Source organism: Parathielavia appendiculata (genome assembly GCF_033297405.1).
Source record: "Parathielavia appendiculata strain CBS 731.68 unplaced genomic scaffold N657scaffold_41, whole genome shotgun sequence".
Taxonomy (NCBI): domain Eukaryota; kingdom Fungi; phylum Ascomycota; class Sordariomycetes; order Sordariales; family Chaetomiaceae; genus Parathielavia; species Parathielavia appendiculata.
Window position 1 is genome coordinate 91467 of NW_026944260.1, and position 18312 is coordinate 109778.

The 18312-nt window shown below is 55.5% G+C and overlaps 9 protein-coding genes across 9 annotated transcripts; 5 read left to right on the plus strand and 4 right to left on the minus strand.

The window, feature by feature from the left end:
- Positions 1–585: 585 nt before the first annotated feature.
- Positions 586–3067, plus strand: N657DRAFT_605950 (MFS general substrate transporter). The gene is made up of 2 exons (XM_062790201.1): positions 586–2451; positions 2564–3067. Exons 1-2 carry the CDS (start codon positions 733–735, stop codon positions 2864–2866), a joined length of 2022 nt encoding a protein of 673 aa, XP_062642402.1. The 5' UTR covers positions 586–732; the 3' UTR covers positions 2867–3067.
- An 807-nt stretch (positions 3068–3874) lies between these two features.
- Positions 3875–6170, plus strand: N657DRAFT_713637 (Cupredoxin; the record flags this gene model as incomplete). The annotated part of the gene is made up of 8 exons (XM_062797452.1): positions 3875–3895; positions 3986–4053; positions 4118–4237; positions 4267–4342; positions 4421–4540; positions 4629–4650; positions 4745–5679; positions 5773–6170. 8 exons carry the CDS (start codon positions 3875–3877, stop codon positions 6001–6003), a joined length of 1593 nt encoding a protein of 530 aa, XP_062642403.1. The 3' UTR covers positions 6004–6170.
- A 151-nt stretch (positions 6171–6321) lies between these two features.
- N657DRAFT_659516 (TPR-like protein) lies at positions 6322–7941 on the minus strand (the record flags this gene model as incomplete). The annotated part of the gene is made up of 1 exon (XM_062794996.1): positions 6322–7941. The coding sequence occupies one exon, from the start codon at positions 7939–7941 to the stop codon at positions 6322–6324; it is 1620 nt and encodes a 539-aa protein (XP_062642404.1).
- A 1004-nt stretch (positions 7942–8945) lies between these two features.
- N657DRAFT_659517 (secretory phospholipase A2) lies at positions 8946–9559 on the plus strand (the record flags this gene model as incomplete). The annotated part of the gene is made up of 2 exons (XM_062794997.1): positions 8946–9292; positions 9379–9559. The coding sequence occupies 2 exons, from the start codon at positions 8946–8948 to the stop codon at positions 9557–9559; spliced, it is 528 nt and encodes a 175-aa protein (XP_062642405.1).
- N657DRAFT_651101 (Clavaminate synthase-like protein) lies at positions 9455–11024 on the minus strand. The gene has a single exon (XM_062794092.1). The coding sequence runs from the start codon at positions 10915–10917 to the stop codon at positions 9736–9738; it is 1182 nt and encodes a 393-aa protein (XP_062642406.1). The 5' UTR covers positions 10918–11024; the 3' UTR covers positions 9455–9735.
- Positions 11025–11383: 359 nt separating this feature from the next.
- N657DRAFT_605963 (uncharacterized protein) lies at positions 11384–12421 on the minus strand. The gene has a single exon (XM_062790202.1). It carries the CDS (start codon positions 12333–12335, stop codon positions 11463–11465), a length of 873 nt encoding a protein of 290 aa, XP_062642407.1. The 5' UTR covers positions 12336–12421; the 3' UTR covers positions 11384–11462.
- A 150-nt stretch (positions 12422–12571) lies between these two features.
- Positions 12572–14257, plus strand: N657DRAFT_605966 (uncharacterized protein). The gene is made up of 2 exons (XM_062790203.1): positions 12572–13011; positions 13076–14257. Exons 1-2 carry the CDS (start codon positions 12669–12671, stop codon positions 14059–14061), a joined length of 1329 nt encoding a protein of 442 aa, XP_062642408.1. The 5' UTR covers positions 12572–12668; the 3' UTR covers positions 14062–14257.
- Positions 14258–14809: 552 nt separating this feature from the next.
- N657DRAFT_713647 (uncharacterized protein) lies at positions 14810–15434 on the plus strand (the record flags this gene model as incomplete). The annotated part of the gene is made up of 3 exons (XM_062797453.1): positions 14810–14922; positions 14963–15015; positions 15118–15434. 3 exons carry the CDS (start codon positions 14810–14812, stop codon positions 15291–15293), a joined length of 342 nt encoding a protein of 113 aa, XP_062642409.1. The 3' UTR covers positions 15294–15434.
- A 49-nt stretch (positions 15435–15483) lies between these two features.
- Positions 15484–17019, minus strand: N657DRAFT_651103 (carbohydrate-binding module family 18 protein). The gene has a single exon (XM_062794093.1). The coding sequence runs from the start codon at positions 16669–16671 to the stop codon at positions 15664–15666; it is 1008 nt and encodes a 335-aa protein (XP_062642410.1). The 5' UTR covers positions 16672–17019; the 3' UTR covers positions 15484–15663.
- Between the last annotated feature and the right edge of the window lie 1293 nt (positions 17020–18312).

An 18312-nucleotide genomic window follows, 5' to 3' on the forward strand; every position in this document is an offset into this window, starting at 1 on the left:
TGTCAGGGTTAAAACAAATGTCAGGGTTAAAACAAATGTCAGGGTTAAAACAAATGTCAGGGTTAAAACAAATGTCAGGGTTAGGGCTACATTATGTACGCGGTATAGTCTGCCCCCCGACCCGACGTGAAGTATCACACTACGCCGCGTATGTCTCCCATCATGATGTCGAGGAGGGGATCACTCCGGATATAATCGATGGCCTGGGCTTCCGACACCTAGACTACCCTCTTGCCCGCCGCAGGAGAGGCAGGCTGGGAAAGTGACCGGCACCCATATTCAAACTTCGGCTCCAAACCTACAACTTCATATCTTAGGATCGTAGACATTGAATGTGCGCAAGAGCATGCCAAACGCGCTCACAATTGATAAGACCTTACCTTATGGTCGCGGCAAGAACTACCTTGAGGTGAAAGGTGATTTTGAAAGCCGTTCATCAATATTAATGTCGGGGAGATCTCTGCAAGGGCCCAGAACCTGAGACATGGGGCCCGGGGTTGCAATGACATCACTCTCCCATTAGTTAGTCGCAACGGCCCCCCGATAAGCCCCTCCATTGCCGCTCCCGAGCGGCACTGCGGGCAAGAAACACAACGCAACCGCGACAAAGCTCGCAACAAAACCGCCAGGAAACGAGCCGGCACCTGATGAGTCAACTCTTGCAGTAGATATACATTCTGAATTGTGCGCCTCTTGCGCACATTAATTTCCTCCCTTCCTCCGAGTAGCGCGATGGTGCCGCCGGTCCACGCTGCCGCAAGCGCAGCCACAGCAAATGCGTCACGGCCGAGTCTCTCTCGTTCCCGCCGCTCTCGCGCCTCGGGATCTTTCCACGCAGGAGAGCCGTTCAATTTCTCCTACAGCGACTCCATAGCGAGCAGAAGCCGACCCCGGAGACCTCCCACAGCAGAAACTCGACGTCTGCTCCGCCGGCAGTCGACCCCCAAATATCACACCTTTCCGACCCCCCCACCCGCTACACCCTACGACGGGCAACAGTCCCCCCGGGAGCGTCGCCCATGGTATATCCGACTGTTCCGACCGCCCGACGAGAACCAGCACCTTGAGGCCGATGGCGCGCGCGGCGGCAGCACGCAACATCCGCCCGGCGGGAGGAGGAGTGATCATGATCATTCCGAAGATGAGCACGCAACTCCACTGCCATGGACAGCTCTCGGCCTGCTCGCTCTGCTCTCCCTGGCCGAACAAACAGCGCTCAATTCGATAGGCCCATACCTGCCGACCATGGTGGCCTCGTTCGACGAGATCCCGGTCGGTCAGGAAGGCCTGTATGTGGGACTGTTGGCCTCGGCCTTTGCTCTCGCGCAGCTGGCTACGAATTTGCTGTGGGGATACTTGTCGGATCGCGTTGGAAGAAAGCCCACCATGCTACTTGGCACGTCTCTGCTCATGGCGTGCTTCGTCTTCTTTGGCCTTTGCAAGACATATGTCCAGCTGCTCATGGTGCATATCGCCATGGGCCTCCTGAACGGCAACGCAGCCATTGTGCCGACATGCTTGGGCGAGCTAACGGACCGCACCAACCAGAGCAGCGCTTTCACCTGGCTGCCCGTCATCTACAGCCTCGGGAGCATTACGGGGCCCGCCCTCGGTGGTCTGCTGGTCGGAATTGCCGGTGGCGCTAAGTACCCATTCCTGGCTCCGAATGTCTTCGTTGCGGCGCTTCTGCTTTCCAGCGTCGTTGTCCTGGCTATTTGGTTTGAGGAGACGCTTGATGGCGGCGACCATTCTGCTGCGGGTCCGGCTTGGGACGGGTTGAAGAGGGCGAGGAACTGGTGCGCAGCACGACTCGGCCTGTCCAGCGAAGCGTCGTCGCGGGGGAAAGGAAAACGGATGTCACCCCCACTCGGCAACGGTTCGGAGGGCTCGGACGATTACTCCAACAGCGGGAACGAGTCCTCAGACTCTGACTCTGCTGATGGAAGACAGCCGCTGCTCGGGTCGGAGGCGAGTGCGGGTGAGGAAGGTGGTGACAGCAAGATGGACCCCGAGCACTACATCTCAGGTTTCCAGCCATTGCGAAACCGCAACACCATCGCAGTCCTTGGCACGTATCTTGTGTTTCAACTCGCCAACATTTCTTTCAACTCGCTCTACCCCATATTCGCCGCGGCACCACCGCCCACAGGTCGCAACCTGGGCCCTGGCACAATCGGCGTCAGTCTCTCGCTGGCTGGTCTGGCTACGATCCTGTTTCAGCTGTCCATCTTCCAAAAGCTCAAATCGCGCATGGGAAACCTGGGAACTTATCGGTACTCGCTTTTGGGCATGGCTATCAGCATGGCGCTCATGCCATGGATCGGTTATGTTGACAGCAAGCCAGTGATTGGATTGGGAACAGGCAAGGCCTGGCTGTACGGCGAGTTGGGTGTCGCCTTGATCCTGAAAAACATCTGTGCCGTTGGTGGTCTCAGCAGTGTTATGCTCTTGGTATGTCCTAACTGTTCCATGTCGCCTTCTGTTCCATGTCGCCTACTGTTCCATGTTGCCTTCTGTTCCATGTCGCCTTCTGTTCCATGCGGGGTTGCTAACTGGTTCTGAGATCACCAACTCTGCGCCCTCGCACGAAACCCTGGGCACGCTCAACGGCATGGCCCAGACCCTCTCGGCAGCTGGCCGCAGTTTCGGGCCCCTTCTGTCTGGCGGGCTCTTCACCGTCTCGACAAGGGTGAGGCTGAAAGGGGAGGCACTTGCATGGGGTCTCTTTGCCGGTATCACGCTCTTGGGGTGGGTGGGTTCATATGCTATCCGTAGCAAGGGTCTGGAGAGCGCGGAATTCACGGACGGTGCCCAATGCGATGATGGGGACGCGTCCGGGGATGAGGAACAGCACGTCGGTACTTGATTCTGGGATAATCCTTTAATTCTTATCTTGGTTGATACAACAGGATGGAACTTGTTAAATCTATGTTACTGGAAAAGTGTAGTAGGGTCCTGGAGATATTACACTGGCAAAGAGGGGCGGTGCTCGCTGAAGGAATGCGTTTCACGGCTTCAACTGACCCGTTATAGTTATGTTGCTCTTCTTCAAGAAAGTAAATCATTTCCACTTACATCAAGCTCGTTATTCATCAAGCGGCATAAAGTATAGGTTGGCAACAGTATACGCGGGCCTTGGCTTATTGTGTCGGTTCGTCTTGCCTTGCAGAGTGGGCGCTTGCCTCTGCCGCTATGCAGGAGGCGTGTTCAATAGTTTGCCAGATGTAGTCAAGGTGCATGTGCATACTTCTGCAAGACGTGCATACAGGGCTCCTCCCGCTTCATGTTTGGACAAAACCGCCTCGTCAGGGCCCAGGGGGAGGATTTCCTCCATGAGCGCCTCCGATGCCGAACGGACTTAGGACTGCTGGCCCTATGCAATTGGAGAATTGCTCACTTCACAGTGGTCCCGCCATCCGCATCTTTTTCGCACGCGACATCAAATGATCATGCAATTTTTTCATTGGGTTCACAGACTTTGACAATAGCTCCGTTCGTGGCTTTCCATGAACCGCGGTTTCAGCTCCTGTATGATGGTCTGAGCCTTGATCTCGAGCATAGCTGCAGATTTGGGATCCCAGGAACCAATGGGCCAAAGAAATGACTCTGGACTCGCGGTAAAACCATCCAGAGTTGCTTCTTTACCGCCTAGACACGGGATTGTGGTTCGGATGTTCGGCAAGGGACCGAGTATTTGTGTGGATGCTCGAGGTCGACCCATGAGACTCCGGCATGAAAGGGGTGAATTGATCATCATGGCCAATCATAAATACAGAGGCCTTTTGTCTGCTTCATCCCAGATGAGGTACTTTAGTGCTCTGCTTGTTCAAGTCGCCCCCACATTCACCTCTACGTCGTCGCGGCCAAAGCAGCCATGGTTGTGCTCGAGAAGGCCGTTACTCTTCGGCTTTTCTATTCTGTCTTGGGCTCAAGGTCAGCCATTCCTGATACGGGCGGCCCAAACCTTGTTGCCCGAAAGGATTAGGAAAGCCCACAGTACACGTGGCTTTACCAGTTTTCGCTTCCGATCCCACCTGTCAAGACCCCGGCTATGTGAGACCGACTCTCTCGAAGTCCACTGTCTTTCCCCGGCTTGAGGGGTTCTAACGAGACACAGGACTATTACGAACCCTGTCACAGGCAACCCGATTGACTACTACCAGGTTTACATCAACCAGTTTACACAGAAGGTCTATCCCAACAAGGACAATGCCGTCCTCGTTGGCTATGACGGAATGTCTCCTGGCCCGACCTTCCTAATCAGAGGGGCCGGGAAACGGTTGTGCGCTTCATCAACAACGCAACTATGGCCAGCGCTGTCCATCTGCATGGTTCATACTCGGTAAGGGTCCCGTCATGCTCATTCTCGTCGTTCAAACTCTGTGACATCTATTTTTAACATGGGACTACACCTCATCAGCGGGCCCTCTGGGATGGCTGGGCTCAAGATGTCATCGAGCCTCTTCAGTTCAAGGATTACTACTACCCCAACAGTCAGAGCGCTCGTTTCTCGTGGTATCACGACCACGCCATTGAGCATGTGAGTACTGCAGTGATGCCGCTGTGGCAATGTTCAGCCTTGGGGACAATCACATGTGTAGAGTACCTGCTGATTAACGAGCCCCCAGGCTGCCGAGAATGCGTATTTCTGTAGGTGCTAGAAGAGTGGCTCGAACTAGAGCAATGCACTCGTCGATCGATCAACTGGTCCAGGTAGCCAGCTAATACGGCTTTTCTTGTTCAGGCCAGGCAGGCGGTTATATCATTCACGATGCCGCCGAAGATGCGCTCGGCCTACCATCTGGTTACGGCCAGTTTGATATCCCCCTCATTCTCGCGTCCAAGCAGTACAAGAGCGACGGCACATTATTTAGCCCGGCTTCCGAGGATGACTCCCTGTATGGGGATATCATTCAAGTCAACGGCCAGCCGTGGCCGTTCTTCAACGTCCAACCGCGCAAATACCGGCTTCGTTTTCTCGACGTGTCCGTCTCGCGCACATTTCTGCTGTACTTCCAACGCCAATCCGGATCCACGGCGAAGATACCCTTCCAGGTCATCGCATCGGACTCGGGATTGCTCGCGGCTCCTGTCGCAGCGTCTGAGCTGTACCTCTCCATGGGCGAGCGGTACGAGGTTGTCTTTGACTTTTCCCCTCTTGCTGGCCAGAACATCACTTTGCGAAACACAGAGGACGTTGGCGATGATGAGGACTACCTGCACACTGGCAAGGTTATGCGTTTTGTTGTCTCTGGCACTCCCGTGGCGGACCCCAGCGCGGTTCCTTCGACCCTGGCAACGGTCCACTGGCCGTCCCCAGCCGGGCCCGGGGTCGACCATGAGTTTTTGTTCCATCGGTCCAACAGTCAATGGCAGATCAACGGCGTTGTCTTCGCCGACATGGCCAACCGCGTGCTGGCCAATGTGCCCAGGGGCACAGTCGAGGTGTGGGAGCTCGAGAACAGCAGCGGCGGCTGGAGCCATCCGATTCACATCCATCTTGTCGACTTCAAGGTCTTGTCCCGAACCAACGGTGACCGGCCCCTTTACGAGTACGAAACCATGGGGCTCAAAGACGTCGTCTGGCTGGGCCCTGGCGAGACTGTCAGGGTCGAGGCCCATTATGCTCCCTGGGACGGCGTCTACATGTTTCACTGCCACAATCTCATCCATGAAGATGTAAGTGTCCAGTCGTACCTCCAATTCTAGATTTCGAAATCCCCCAAACCCCCCTTTACATGGGGGCCACTCGCTGAACAGTCCCTTCGGCAGCATGAGATGATGGCCGCTTTCAATGTCACGGCACTGCTCGATCTCGGATACAACGAGACGGCATTCCGTGACCCGATGGAAGGTCGATGGCGTGCCGAAGCCGTGACGGCTGCAAAGTTCACACCCGCTGCCATCACAGAAAAGGTCCAATTCATGGCAAGCCTGGAGCCGTATAACAATGTCGATGAGGTGCACGAGGTTCTTGAGGAGTACTGGGATACACACGGTTAGAGGGATATGGCTCATGCTCCAGGCATGAGGCTGGGAAAGTGGGACAGCGTTCAATGCTGACACGCGATGGAAATCTCATGACATGCCGAGCCAAGGGGCAATTGATATATAATCCAAACCAAGCCTGAGACTCGGACCATTTGGCGAGATAGTAACTGGTTAAGAGGCACAGGGTGGACAGGTACCAACAAGCCACTAAAGCAACAACTATGGTATACCTGTACGGTTCTACTCTTCAAATGAAATGTAACGATAATCTGAGAATGAACACATGCGCGCTGCAGGCCCGGATATGAAGCCGCTGGAGATTGGCTTCGCTCACAGGCGCCCATTATTGCGCCGGCAAAAGCACGACGACTTGACGGGAACGTCGGCGATGGCCAAAGCAAGCTGGAGCTGCGGCCGGACGACACGAGCCTCCCTCTCGCGGCCCAGGCGCGTCAGACACTCGTGCAGCCCATGCAGCGCCCACACGTTGTTCCGGTGCTGCTGCGCCCGGGGCAGCGTGCTATCGAACCCCAGGTCGGCCGTGTAGACGGCCAGGGCTTCCTCGAGGCGGCCGAGCTCCATGAGAAGGGCACCGTACGCGTGCCGGGTGGGCTGCATCCAGCCCCATGGCTCGTCGTAGGGGAGCGAATCGTCGAGGTCGATGGCCCGCGCGAGATGGTCGAGGCCGAGGTCGATGTTGCCCCGACGGTATTCCAGCTCGCCGTCTAGCATGGCCGCGGCGATGGCGAGGATGTCACGGCAGCTGTTGTTGAAGATTGTTCGGGAAGAAGGGACTCGCTTGACGGCCTCCTGGAAAAGCAGCTTGGTGCGGTCAGCCTCAGGGGTTCGTCCCGTGTTGGCCAGGGCAACGCCTTTAGCATAGTAAATCATGGCCGTTGTCGTGCAGTAGAGGTCCCTGTCGCGGGGGAAGGTGAGATCGATGATGTCTTGCCAGCGGCCAAAGCGGATCAAGATGTGAATTCGCATGGATAGAAACCCCTCGAGCCAATCTGCCATCGGGGGGGATTGGATGCGGAGGAGAGCCTCTGGCAGCGTCTGCTCGAGAAGTGAGGCCGTCTCGAGGGCCACGGCAGATTGCCCGGCAAACATGGCGGCGTAGATGCGGAAGTGGTAGTTGTGGCAGCGGTAGAGGCTGTAGAAGTTGATGGCGCCGTCTCTGCTGACGAACTTGGTGTCGGCCTTGATAGCCTCGGTGTTGGACGAGACGGCCCGCCGGTAGTCTCCAACGAGGATGTCGATGTGCGTGGGCATGTGGTTGAGATGGCCCGCGTCGGGGACCAGGCCCCGCAGGCTGTCAGCGGCTTTCAGTGCCACTTCGGGGTGGCTGGACATCTCCATCAGGTGGATGTACAGATGGAGCATGCCAGGATGGTCTGGATGCTTGGCCAACCCCCTTTCCAGGGCGGCTCGAGCATCCAAGGTGCGCGCCCCCTTGACTGGTTCCCCAGTCCGCACGTCCCAGAGCTGCCACGGATTCAAGTTCATCAAGGCGTCGACGTAAATGGCCGTAACATTCGGGTCATCTGAATGTTTTAAATAGACTTGTTCCATAGCGGCTGCGTATGCATGATTGAGCGTGTACCCCTGGGCGGCGGTGACGCGCTCTTCCGGATGGCGATGCTGCAGGGCATGGATGAGGGCGCGCTCGACTGGTGTTGCTGCAGATGCTCTTCCAAGAGCTTGCACCAGGGCCCGCCTCGCTTGTTGGGTGTTGCGCTCTAGCTCGCCGTCGTCAAAGATGCCCCACGGCTTGTTGTAATTGGGGCCGAGGGCGTAGGCCATCCCCCAATAAGCCATGGCACAGGCCGGGTCCTGGGCGGCGGCGCGTTCGAAGCATCTGACGGCTTCTTCGTGGTTGAAGGCGTAGCACCAGACAAGTCCGCGGCTGAACCATGTTTGAACCTCGTCGCTTGCGGTTGTGACGGGCATACGGAAATTCCCAAGGTCGTAATATCCGTCGCGCACCACGGCCGGGGTTAGCCGGGCTCGTTGCTGATCAAAAACGCCCGGTACCATGCTGCGCTGTCGAGTGGCGAAGCTTGTCGTTCTGGGTGGTTGGCTGGACGGAATAGGAAGCAAGTTCGCGAGCTGGAATGCTACCTTCTCTTTTGCAAGTGCGGAGGTGGGATGTGCCAAGAATGGTAATGGAAACTCTCTCGACTCCTTACGTACTGTAACTTGCCCCGACTTGGCAGTCAGCAAAGCTAAATTCCGCCCGTCAGCATTTCGGAATGAGTGCGACTTACGGATGACAAGGGAGTTTCAGTTATACGTCATCACGTGCTGCAGCTACGCTGTTTTTTGGATTAAGGTTTACTGCGGGGTAAGTCTCGGATTTCTTACGTCTTCAAGTCCTTCCGAAGTAAACAGCATGCATGGTGCATCTGTCGGCTGCAACAACCGCGTCGTCTTGGCGAGAAAGGCCCAGATCAACGAGAGCCAACCATTGCCTGCACCTTCCACTGTCCCTCGAACATGCCTACGGAGAACATGGTGATCGACATTCCTGCCAGGTTTGGGCGTGGTTGGAGTGTGCCATCTGACGGGTCGCCGACTTGGTCCTTACCAACTTTTAAACCGTTCAATCCTCAGGTTCCGGCAGCGGCAGATGCGACCCAGTGTCCGCCTAGGGTCTCATCGCGGAATGTCATGCTCAGATCGCCGGTCAGCCTTTCTTCAAAGGGCAGGTTGCTGCGGCGCTGTTGGCCATGTCTCCTTGAACCGCCAGCTGGCATCTCTGAGCTTCGTCCCCTCGGTGTCCAGCTCAGGAATGGCGCTTCGAAGTCTCGGGACGGGAAGAGGGCTTTTGGCCTCTAGCATTCATCTATATAGCATCTATCAGCAGATGGTCTAGTCCGGACGCATGATGTGGACATTACTGCTCAGTCTCCTCAGTCGTGCAGACGCCGAGCTCTGCCTCACCCTCCTTCAGCATGAAGTTCTCCTTGAGCATTCTTTTCCTGGCCTCGACGGTGCTGGGCTTCCCCACCCAAGGCGAGGCAGATGCATCCTCTCTGGTCCAGCGGCAAACAGCCAGCCAGATCACCGACCAGTATCTCTACAGCATCACCCTTCCCGCCTTCACTTCCAAGCGAAACGCCCGCGACCCGCCCACTCTGATCTGGGACTCGGACGGGTGCAGTTCGTCCCCGGATAACCCGTTCGGCTTCTCCTTTATCCCCGCTTGCCATCGCCACGATTTTGGGTACCGCAACTACAAGAACCAGAACAGGTTCACGGATGCCGGGAAGTTGAGAATCGACGACAACTTCAAGACCGAGTCAGCTGCCCCTCCCGGTTCTCTCGATCTTGGAACTAACATTGAATTCTGGTTCATAGTTTGTATTATCAATGCCGCTCGGCTAGTGCGAGGGGGGTGTGTGAAGCCCTCGCCGATGTTTACTATGCCGCTGTGAGGGCATTCGGTGGGAGCACCCAGGGCAAGCGTGATGACGATCTGGTGCGTGAGTACGAGGAGAAGGTGGCCATTTACAACAAGCTTGTGGCCGAGGCTCAGGAGAAGGGTGAGCTGTGGAGGGTTGATTGAAGGTAGATCTCATGGTGGTTCATCTTGCTGCTCTGGATTGAATTGGACCTAGAGAACAACTGCTACCCCTAAACTGAGATAGGCCGACGCTAGCGAGTGAAATAAGGAGTCAAGTACAGCAGAGAGTTAAGCGGGCCCTGTTTGAAACCGCTGACGGATGCATGTACGCAGGGGCCTTATGCCTGAACTGCCGTCTCCTTGGAAACTTCAGGGACAAAGGGGGCCACAGGCTCGCGGTCGTCAGCTCCATCCTCCTTCATGCCGCCAAGGATCATGGACTTGGGCGCCATGGCCTGCCACACGGGCGGGTCGGTAAAGGCCTTGAACTTTTGGTCGTGCCACTCCTTGGCCGTCACGTAGCGGCCCTCGCTGTCCATGAACATGGTATCGTCCTCGGCCCGGAGGAAGTAGGCGATCGAGTAGCGGTGTTCGGCCGGGTCGAAGGGTACCACGCGGTGGATGCACGACTGGAACTTCATGCCGCTGGCGAACCGCAGCGAGTCGCCGACGTGCACAAAGGCGCAACCGGGTTTGGGCTCGACGAAGCCCATCTCGCGCGCGCCGCACTCGCCGGGGGGCCGGATCTGAAGGCCCCACTGGTCGCTAAAGAGCAGCGTCAGCGAACTGATGTCGGTGTGCTTCTGGTGCCCGATCTTGCTCTGGCCCGTCACTTCGGCCGGGAGGTAGTGCATCATGGACAGCGTCGTGGTCGAGGGCCGGTCGTTGCGGTGCGACTTCTCGAAGCGCTCGGCCCCGGCGAGGCCCATACCGGTAGACAGGGCCGAGAGGATGACCTTGGTGACCGTGTTGCAGCTGCCAATCGCCCGCTCCAGAATGTGCAGATCGCCGCTGTTCTTGATGGGTGACGGCACTCTGGGGCTGCCTTGCTGGATCTCGTCTCGCGACACCTTGAGCATCTCGTACCCATCCTTGGTGCCCGCCCCAAAGGCACCCGTTCGGTTGCCGACCGGCTCGTAGCCGAGATGGGAATCAATCAGGCCGTACTCGTTCTTGGCCTCGAGCGGCGCCTCGAAGAAGCGATGCATCAGCTTGAGAACCTCTTGGCGGTCCTCGAGCATGCCGCGGCCGTCGATGCCGTTGAGGTCGAGCTGGAAGTACCCGTCCTCGAGACAGGCCTTGGTCACCTTTTCTACCTCATCGGGATCCTGTGAGAGCACAAGACCGTAGTCGATGGTCCTCATGGACCAGACGGGGACCTGCTTGCCCTGCCATTCGACTGTTTGCGGAACTTCAGAGACTGAGGCCATGATCACACTCGAGGAACTCTTGCGTGGATGTGCGGGTAAGGAAGATTTCAGCTGAAAAATGGGAATGAGCCACGACAAGGCGAAAAACATGGGTATATATGGAAGACGTTTTTCCTACCCACCGTTCACTAATGATCAACGACATGCTCAGGATCATCATTCCTCATGATCAATTGATGTCAACCATGATCTACTCAAAACCGGCAGTTGGTACCACTGTTCTTCAAGGACCTTAGAGATATTGAGCTAGTTATTGCGCCCCGCGCTTGGTTTCTCGTAGACCTGTGAGGGGTGTCGCATTGTGATAATCTAGAGCGGTTGCTCTCCACTCATCACTTATTGAGCCTCTTTGCCGGTTGTAACTCATAAGCTCCCCGCACGCCTTGAGGCAATTTGTATGGTCAGGAGCATGGGAAACAATAATCCCTTAAGAATAGTGGGAAGCATGCATTGCATCTACAGGCAACAATCTAAGTACCGATTCGGCGAGTTTCTTGGGCGCTCAGAATGGCTCTCTCAGAACATTTCAGGGGCTAGCTTTGTTCCCAAACAATTTGTATTGCAGTACCTTTGAAGTACTACTCTTCCGATTTAAAGAGGAAAATGAAAAACCCATACATTTTTCCGTGTCTCTCTCAATATAAGACCAGGCACCTGACCTCGATGCTTTGCCGGGATACCTCATCTCGGTGAGCCAGGTCTTCGAACGCCGAGTGCAGCGCCCTGCGCGCCACGGACGTCTCTGAGTCGAAGCACTTAATAAAAAGCACGTCCTGAGGCGTCATCCGGTACTTGAAGTGCCACCGATGGTTCGGATTGTGCCGGACTACCCAAGACTCCCCCTCAAAGTCGTCTTCCACCATGCGGGCGCCGACAAGGTCCGAGTCCGGAACCGAGTTGGCGTCGGCCACCGCAATCGGATCTTTGAGAATAATCGCGATTGGCCGCCAGATGTTGATGATTTGGTACCTCCCCCTGAGCAGCTCGTCGGCTTCTTTTGGGTTGGGAAACTCCCATCTGAGCCTAAGCTCCGCCCCCACGTAGGACTGGTCTACGTGTGTTCTGGTAACCGGCCCCCGATTTGCGAGATTCTTTCCATGCAAGCCTAGATGGTGCCACTGCGTCGGGCCCCGGCGGACTTTGTGGTTGAAGATGTGGATGCGGCTTGCGCCTGTCACGAGTTTCAACAGAGATTTGCACTCCTCGTAGTAGATGGATCGAATGGCTTGCTCATCGATGAATTCCTTCTCGCTGCTTTCGTGTCGACAGTATTGAAAACCATGCTTGTCGAGGGAATACTGGTGCTCCTCGCCGGTTATGTCGTTTATCATAAACTCATGAGCGCGGTGTGGGCGGTTGTTTGTGACTCTGCCCCGGCCGATGAAGATGGGAGTTGGGAGGGAGCCGTCTCCCGGATCGTCCCAATAGTTGAGCGTGGTAGCTACATGGTGTTTCCGGGCAGCTTCTGAATCATCGTTATTGTTAAGCGTGACAGCAGCTTCTTGCATGCCGGGAATAGAGCTTTTTGCTGCGACTTGTTGTTGTTTACAAGTACCGAGCGTTGTCTGGCTATCAATGGTGTGTTTAAGTGCTGTGTTGTCTTGGGCACGAGCTGCAAGCCCCTTTCCCAACTGCCGGGACAAACGGCAGTGCTTATCCAGAAATAATATAACGGAAGCACCTGATTCCGGGAGGCAATATGCACGGCTGGGTCCCAGTTAACATTAACCGGTCCACCATTCCACCCTGAGCTGACACCTCGCCAGCAACGTTGATTCTTTTAGCTGAGCTCAAAGGAAGTCTGAAATCTAAAGCCCGGTCGACATAACGTGAAACTCGGAATGGAAGACGAGGGCTACATCCTAGTTTCCAGAGATGATATTGAATGTGGTTTGCATCGCATTGAGACCAAGGAAGACAAACACTCGCCCGAGTACCTGACAGACATTGAGAGCTACATCGAGAGTCTTTGGGATTCACTTTGGACGTTGAACGCCTTCATTCACGCAAACCCAGAGCTGGCGTTCCAGGAGTACAAGGCACACCAGGCCCTGACAGACTTCTTGCGATCGCGAGAGGAAGGATGGCAGGTAACAGGTTCGGCCTGTGGAATGGAAACCGCATGGATAGCAGTCTTCGATAGTGGTAAACCGGGGCCGGCCGTCTCTTTCAACGTTGAAATGGGTATGTAACTTGAGACCTCACCATTAAACTCAAGCAGCAAGATGGTAACAAAGTGTCACGTCAGACGCACTCCCCAATTTGGGCCACGCCTGCGGGCATAATCTGATCGCTACTGCCTCCATGGCTGCTGGCTTAGCAACGGCGGAGATGATGCGACGATACAAGCTTGTCGGGAAGGTTCTCATCTTTGGCACGCCGGGAGAGGAAGGCTTTGGCGGTGGCAAGATTCGCCTCATGGAGCGCGGAGCATACAAAGGAGTCGACGTCTCTCTGATCTCGCACCCTGGAATCCTGCACAACAGCCCTCTTGTCCGGACAACCGCATTTGCCCGCCTCGGGGTCGAATACTTTGGACGTGCTGCTCACGGGGCCAAGAATCCGTGGATGGGCATCAATGCCCTCGATGCCCTTGTCGTCTCCTACAATGCCGTATCGGTCTTGCGCCAGCAGACCATGCCAGGAGATGTCATTGGCCTGGCCATTACCGATGGCGGAGAGGAAGCCACCAACATTATCCACGCGTATGCTGCTTGCGTCTGCGTGATCCGCGCCAACAGTGCCTCTCGACTTCATGACCTCCAAGAAAAGGTCAGCGCTTGTTTTCGAGCCGGAGCCGAGGCCACCGGCGCGATGATCAAATTGAGGATCACTCCAGGATACCAAGACCACTTCCCCAACAGAGTTCTCGCGGCATCCTACACAAAGTACTGGGATTCGCTGCCAGACCTGCCCGATCCTCCGATCCAGCCGCCAGGCTGCGGGGACCAGCGGTTTACCTGGGTGAAGTCGAGCACGGATCAAGGCAACATCAGCCATATCATGCCTAGTGTCAATGCGAGCTTTGCCATTCCCCCTGGTCCGAAGGCAGGACAACCGCATAGTCCAGATTTTAAGATGGCGGCAGGGACCAAGTCGGCCTTCATGAGGGCGTTGAGAGTAGGAAAGGCGCTCGCAGGGACGGCTGTGGATGTGCTGGCAAGGCCTGGGCTGCTTGGTGAGGTCAAGAAGCAATGGAGACGAGACATGGAAGCGCTGAGTAAACTAGAGTGATGCACTAGGCTCTTGACGATGAAGGCGCAGGGAAAACCCGGTTGTACATCTGCGTATCTTGACTGAACTCTCTAGGACATCCCAACGCCTCATGATGATAGGTAAGGTACCTTGTGCTTGAGTTAAGGTTCTGGTGCCGGCCCCCCCTCATCACCGAGCCAACAGATAGTCCTGCATGATCGACTTTGTTCATTTTGTTCTTCGCGGCCATATGCTCGGATTCTTTCAACATCGTGTCTGGCACCACTCCGGGGTGCATTGGCGAGGCTAGGAGAGGTCAACGCCCGGTCCACACCAGAGTGCGTAGTGTTTAGTTAGGTAGGTCCGTATGCTGCGGTTCCTGTTGCTCTAAGGTTCATAGATGCAGCTAACGTCTACAAATCTGGCGTCATGGCCGGCTCAGTCTTTGCTCAAGCTTTGCTTAGGTAGACTTACCCACCTTTCAGCTCCGATGCGTCGACGTCATAGTTGTATTATAACAGTTCCCTCTAGTCCATATTCTTGCGTTTATGCAAAGCGTTAAAGAGCAACCCATCGAGCACTGTTTCCCCCCCACTTCAATCTCTCAACCCACTTTCTTTTACCGTCCTACATCCACTCCCCAGCGTCAACTCTAAATCCTAAGGCACGACCATTTGACGTTTACATATATATGGAGAGCAAGGGCGACGCCGCCAAACGAGAGCGATGCTCAGTGGCGGGCATTCATGGACGCTTCGGTCTGTCGGTCGAGACCCATGATGCCATTATGGAGCCAGATTTTGCCGATCTCCGGCTCTCGGGCTCTGGCCTGTATTGGGTGAAAGACACGATTGAGATGCGCTACACCGGAATCAAGGATATCCTCTGGAAGAGGGAGCTGTAGCGCGAAGCAATGCGCCTGGACGCACTGGAAGACCAGGAAGTGCAGACTACAGAAGGCTTCGGTACGAACCATGAGTCTCAAACGGCCATGTAAGTCAAACAAGCGCCTTTCCAACCGCCCCAGATTTCCAATTAGTTACTCTCGTCTTAACCCTCAAAACAATGCCAGGGTGCACTACTATACACTAACAGCTCCAACAATATTTGTTTGCTTCGGCGGACGCTTTATGACGGACTGGAACCATGGTGATCAGATCACCCCTACAAAGGGAGATCTCGAACAGTCTGAGCTGGTCAGCCTGGTCAGTCCTAGCCAGCTGCCTAGCGCAATATGGTGCATGTGGCACTGGGATTCGCTCCACTTGTGACGAGCTTTCGATGCGACGTGATCCGTCTGTATACCACGCTTGGAAGTGTGATTATGACGAACTCCGATGAAAAAGGAAAATCAGGTAAGATTGAAGGATGACGCGGCCACGAATAAACACGGCAACATTCTGTATCTCAAACGCAACACTGAATGCATAGCTGCTCTCACAGCTCTTGGTCAACTCGCAACTCTGGAACAAATCTATTTAGCTATGATACTTCACTAATTGCCCGTGGAAAGAGGATGCTCGTGCGCCGTGTCATCAACTTCCATGCCTGCATGCATGGGGGCAGTGAGGGCAGTACGTCATTCTAACCTTCTCCCGCGTGCTGACATCGATGCCCGGAAACCAGCGGCAACCACACAGTTTACTGGGGATCACAATACCCAAACTCAGGCTGGCATCCCACAATGTAGGGACAAAACTGATCCCCGTCGCCGCACCACCCAAACTGGCTGCAGCACCGTCCAAAGGTGGACCCAAGACAGTTGACGCCATTGCCGCACCTGCCGTCAGTGCTAGACCGCTGACCGGGCGGCAGAGTGAACGAGGGAGCGGCCGATGTGGTGCTTGAAGTAGCTCCTCTCGTCGTTGTAGTGCTGGTAGCGGTGCTAACCGGCGGAGTCGTCGTACTGGTGATGACAGGGCCGCCTCCTGACGTGGTGGTGCTGGTGGTAGTGCCGTTGGTGGGTGGGTTTCCGGGGAGGCCGGGAATGCCTAAGCAGGCGCCAAACTCGCTCCGGCAGCCGGCGCCGCAGTATTCCAGCGAGGAGCCGCACCAGAAGAACTGGGAGCAGCAGGGGCCGAAGTTGGGGTTGCCAATGCACATGGTGTTGTTGCCGCACTGCCCGTTGGTGGTGACTTGGAGAGCGCCCGTGGGGATTGGGATGGTGGACGTCGTGCTGGTGCTAGGTCTGATCGACGTGGACATGGACGAGGTCGTGGTTGTCGTCGGCGGGCGGGATGTCGTGGTAGTGCTGGTGCTGGTGATAGAGGGCCGAGCTGACGTGGTTGAAGTGCTGGTAGTGGTCGGCTGAGGAGCCACCCTCGGCCACCCGCAAGTGCCATACTGCGTCTGACAGTCAAAGAGCGGGTGGCAGTGGTCGACCGAATCGCCGCAGAAGCCGTAGCTGGAGCAACACAAATCGCCGGGACATCTCCCAGCCTGGGGACCACATTGGGGATCTGCCTGGCGCAATCCCAGTTCGGCGAAGCCGCTGCTGGCGTAGCGGGATCGGCCATTGTGCCTTGCTGCTAGAAGGCGGCGCCGGCTAGACAGGGCCGCATCGACATCTCGCTTTTCTGCTGTCGGGCTGGCGCTGAGCGCGCCAGTCCAGCAGAGGGCAGCCGCGAGGCCGACGTAGATGGTTCTCATGGTCTCTGTCTCGACAGCCAGTTCAGGTCTATGCGGTTCTGGAAAGCTGACAGCGCACTCACGCAGGATCGACGAGGAGCAAGCCGCAGATCCCCAATCCAGGGAACAAGCCAGATTTGAAGCCCTCCATTCTGCGGCGTCGTGTCGCCCAACATGGACAATCTGGTGGTTCCTTTTCCCACATGTAGCATCGGTTTGCCGGCTGTAGATTAGGCACCCGCAGGAAGGGTTCCATGAATTGCAAAGACAGAGAAGGGAAGTAATGTGTACGGGAATAAATGTAAACAGTAAGAACGTGGCAGTAAGCATTATCCGGGACATTGCTATGGCACGTCACAAGAAATCCAGAATGAGGCTAAATAAATGACATCCGATTTTTCCGAGTTTGTTGGAGCATTCCCAGATTCCCAAGAAGGGGGCATTCTGCCGTGTTGCCGACAACCGAACCCAGCTTGGCAGTAACCTGGGAGGAAAACTGGACCACTGAGGACATGATGCGAGCCCCTCGGCATTCAAATGAGGTCTCGAAATGGACAGTACAAGTGCGTCACGGAGGGAGATCAAAATCTCGGAAGTGCCCAGGACTAGTGGCGTAATGGTATTGCAAACCCAACCTGGCTCGCTTCGATGCAGGGACGGCTTGAGGGCCGGGTAAGTCATTCTAGAACATTAGATAGCCATCGTTAGGGGTCAAATCCGGCAAATGTTATTGGCGTCCATGTCCGAGAATGGCTGCGAGGTGGATGAGCAGCCCTGCCCTCGAGCATAACGCAGAGCAGACAACCCTTTTGGGAGTACGGAGACTAAGAGATAGTATGTCCGTCATCTCCGCCATCGCAGTCATGAGAAACGACACAAAAGATCCCGAAATGCCTTCTAAATGTACATCCATCCGGTGAAACGGAGGAGATGAATTCTTGATAATACAGTATTGACCTTATGTACCCTATGATCATAAGGGTCACGGTTGCAACGAGCGACTGATTAAGGTGGTTTGCCAAGGGAAATGAAGTTGTGTTGTGAGAAGTGAAGGTCAGCCATTCAACAGAGAGGTCATCCTTCGTCTTTGCCCAGCCGGGACAACACGAGAAACGTGTTGATAGGTTCATATAGCTACGGCATCTCGGATCCTCTCGACGCGGACGGTTTCTGTCATGGAACTACACATTGAATAAAAGGTAAGTTTCAGTGAAGTTAACGGATAATGAGTGTACAAGAGCCCGAACACTGCGGACGGTGAAGCTTCTACGCTCCCAGTCAGTGCCATTTCTGGTCTTGGTGTTTCAGTGTTCCGGTCGGTGGCTACTCAAGTGTCAATGCTGCATTCAGCTCTCGCAAACTAGCGGTAGCCAAGAACGGCGTGCCAGCGTAAACACGTACGGCGGTGCCCTGCTCAAACTCTGACAAAACCCAAAACTTATCCCTGCATGCACACCCATGTGAATTTAGCCACCACGGTTTAAGTCCAATTCCCCAATATTTTATTGCTCATTCCCAAAAACCGAGGTTTCTTTCCCACAACGCCACACGTTTCAATACCACCTGGCGTACGGCTACTGGTCAATTCGTATGCTTTCAAGCCCCGTTGTATTGTCTGCTTGCCCGTTCCACGTGCCAACCCTGTTCTTTCGCTTGATGTTA

Bases quoted from the DNA above. Each gene is read 5' to 3' on its own strand.
- N657DRAFT_605950 (XM_062790201.1), top strand. From the start codon at position 733: ATGGTGCCGCCGGTCCACGCTGCCGCAAGCGCAGCCACAGCAAATGCG. The intron at 2,452-2,563 runs GTATGTCCTAAC...ACTGGTTCTGAG, and splicing joins TCAGCAGTGTTATGCTCTTG to ATCACCAACTCTGCGCCCTC.
- N657DRAFT_651101 (XM_062794092.1), bottom strand. From the start codon at position 10,917: ATGTTTTTCGCCTTGTCGTGGCTCATTCCCATTTTTCAGCTGAAATCT.
- N657DRAFT_605963 (XM_062790202.1), bottom strand. From the start codon at position 12,335: ATGCAAGAAGCTGCTGTCACGCTTAACAATAACGATGATTCAGAAGCT.
- N657DRAFT_605966 (XM_062790203.1), top strand. From the start codon at position 12,669: ATGGAAGACGAGGGCTACATCCTAGTTTCCAGAGATGATATTGAATGT. The intron at 13,012-13,075 runs GTATGTAACTTG...GTGTCACGTCAG, and splicing joins CTCTTTCAACGTTGAAATGG to ACGCACTCCCCAATTTGGGC.
- N657DRAFT_651103 (XM_062794093.1), bottom strand. From the start codon at position 16,671: ATGAGAACCATCTACGTCGGCCTCGCGGCTGCCCTCTGCTGGACTGGC.